Below are 870 nucleotides of genomic sequence, written 5' to 3'. Positions count from 1 at the left end.
TATATGCATTTACAGAACCATAGCAACCCTTCGCATATACATATATATATATATACATATATATATATATATATGCATTTACAGAACCATACCAACCCTTCACGCACGCACATACACATATGCGATTGCACATGTCATATGTTGCGCAGGAGGAGAGCTCGGCAGCTAGTTCGGCTGATGCTGCTACAACACTCGCAGTTGGAGGATTGCAGGGACAGCTACAGACAGCTCTCAATGCTCTCCAACAACTACGCCGCACACTCTGTGGACCAAGTAGGGGTGCTGAAAAGCTTGGCAAGGTACTGTAATGGAGTGTGCGTTAATGTATAGGAGTGTGTCGTAGTGGTGAAGGAGTGTGTGGTAATGGTAACGGTAAAGAGGTGGTGTGTGTGGAGTCATGCATGTAAACCGTTGGTTGGTCATAGCCAGCAAGTGCTGTACGATTGCGCACAGGCAGTTCACTATGTGTGCACGCTAACTGCCAGCGGTTGTATTCCACTGGTGAAAGGTCGTATGTCGCTATTCTGCGGCTGTGGGTCTATGGAGTGTCTCTGGGAGTGACTGACAATCAGTCGCGGGTGTAGTACAGTTATTGTTATGAAACAGTAGTACGACTACAAGGAAGACAGTGTGTGGGGGCTATAGGTATAAGTGTGTGTGTGTTATAGGTATAAGTGTAGGTGACACATGTTCGCTCATAGTTGTAGACGGTGTGTGGGGGCTATAGGTATAAGTGTGTGTGTGGTATAGGTATAAGTGTATATGACACAAGTTCGCTCATAGGTGAAGTCAGTGTGTGGGGGCTATAGGCATAAGTGTGTGTGTGGTATAGGTATAAGTGTATATGACACATGTTCGCTCATAGGTGAA

At 45.7% G+C, this 870-nt stretch overlaps 1 protein-coding gene across 1 annotated transcript; it reads left to right on the top strand.

Annotated features, from left to right (window-relative positions):
• Positions 1 to 131: 131 nt before the first annotated feature.
• Positions 132 to 299, top strand: SARC_17511 (hypothetical protein; the record flags this gene model as incomplete). Its single annotated transcript, XM_014288397.1, has 1 exon — positions 132 to 299. A coding segment is annotated over one exon (168 nt), but the record flags the coding sequence as incomplete, so codon positions are not given.
• Between the last annotated feature and the right edge of the window lie 571 nt (positions 300 to 870).

The sequence above is a fragment of the Sphaeroforma arctica genome (genome assembly GCF_001186125.1).
Source record: "Sphaeroforma arctica JP610 unplaced genomic scaffold supercont1.11038, whole genome shotgun sequence".
In the NCBI taxonomy this organism is placed as follows: domain Eukaryota; class Ichthyosporea; order Ichthyophonida; genus Sphaeroforma; species Sphaeroforma arctica.
Note: the sequence above shows the minus strand (reverse complement) of the source record. Positions and strands in the feature narration are given on the sequence as shown.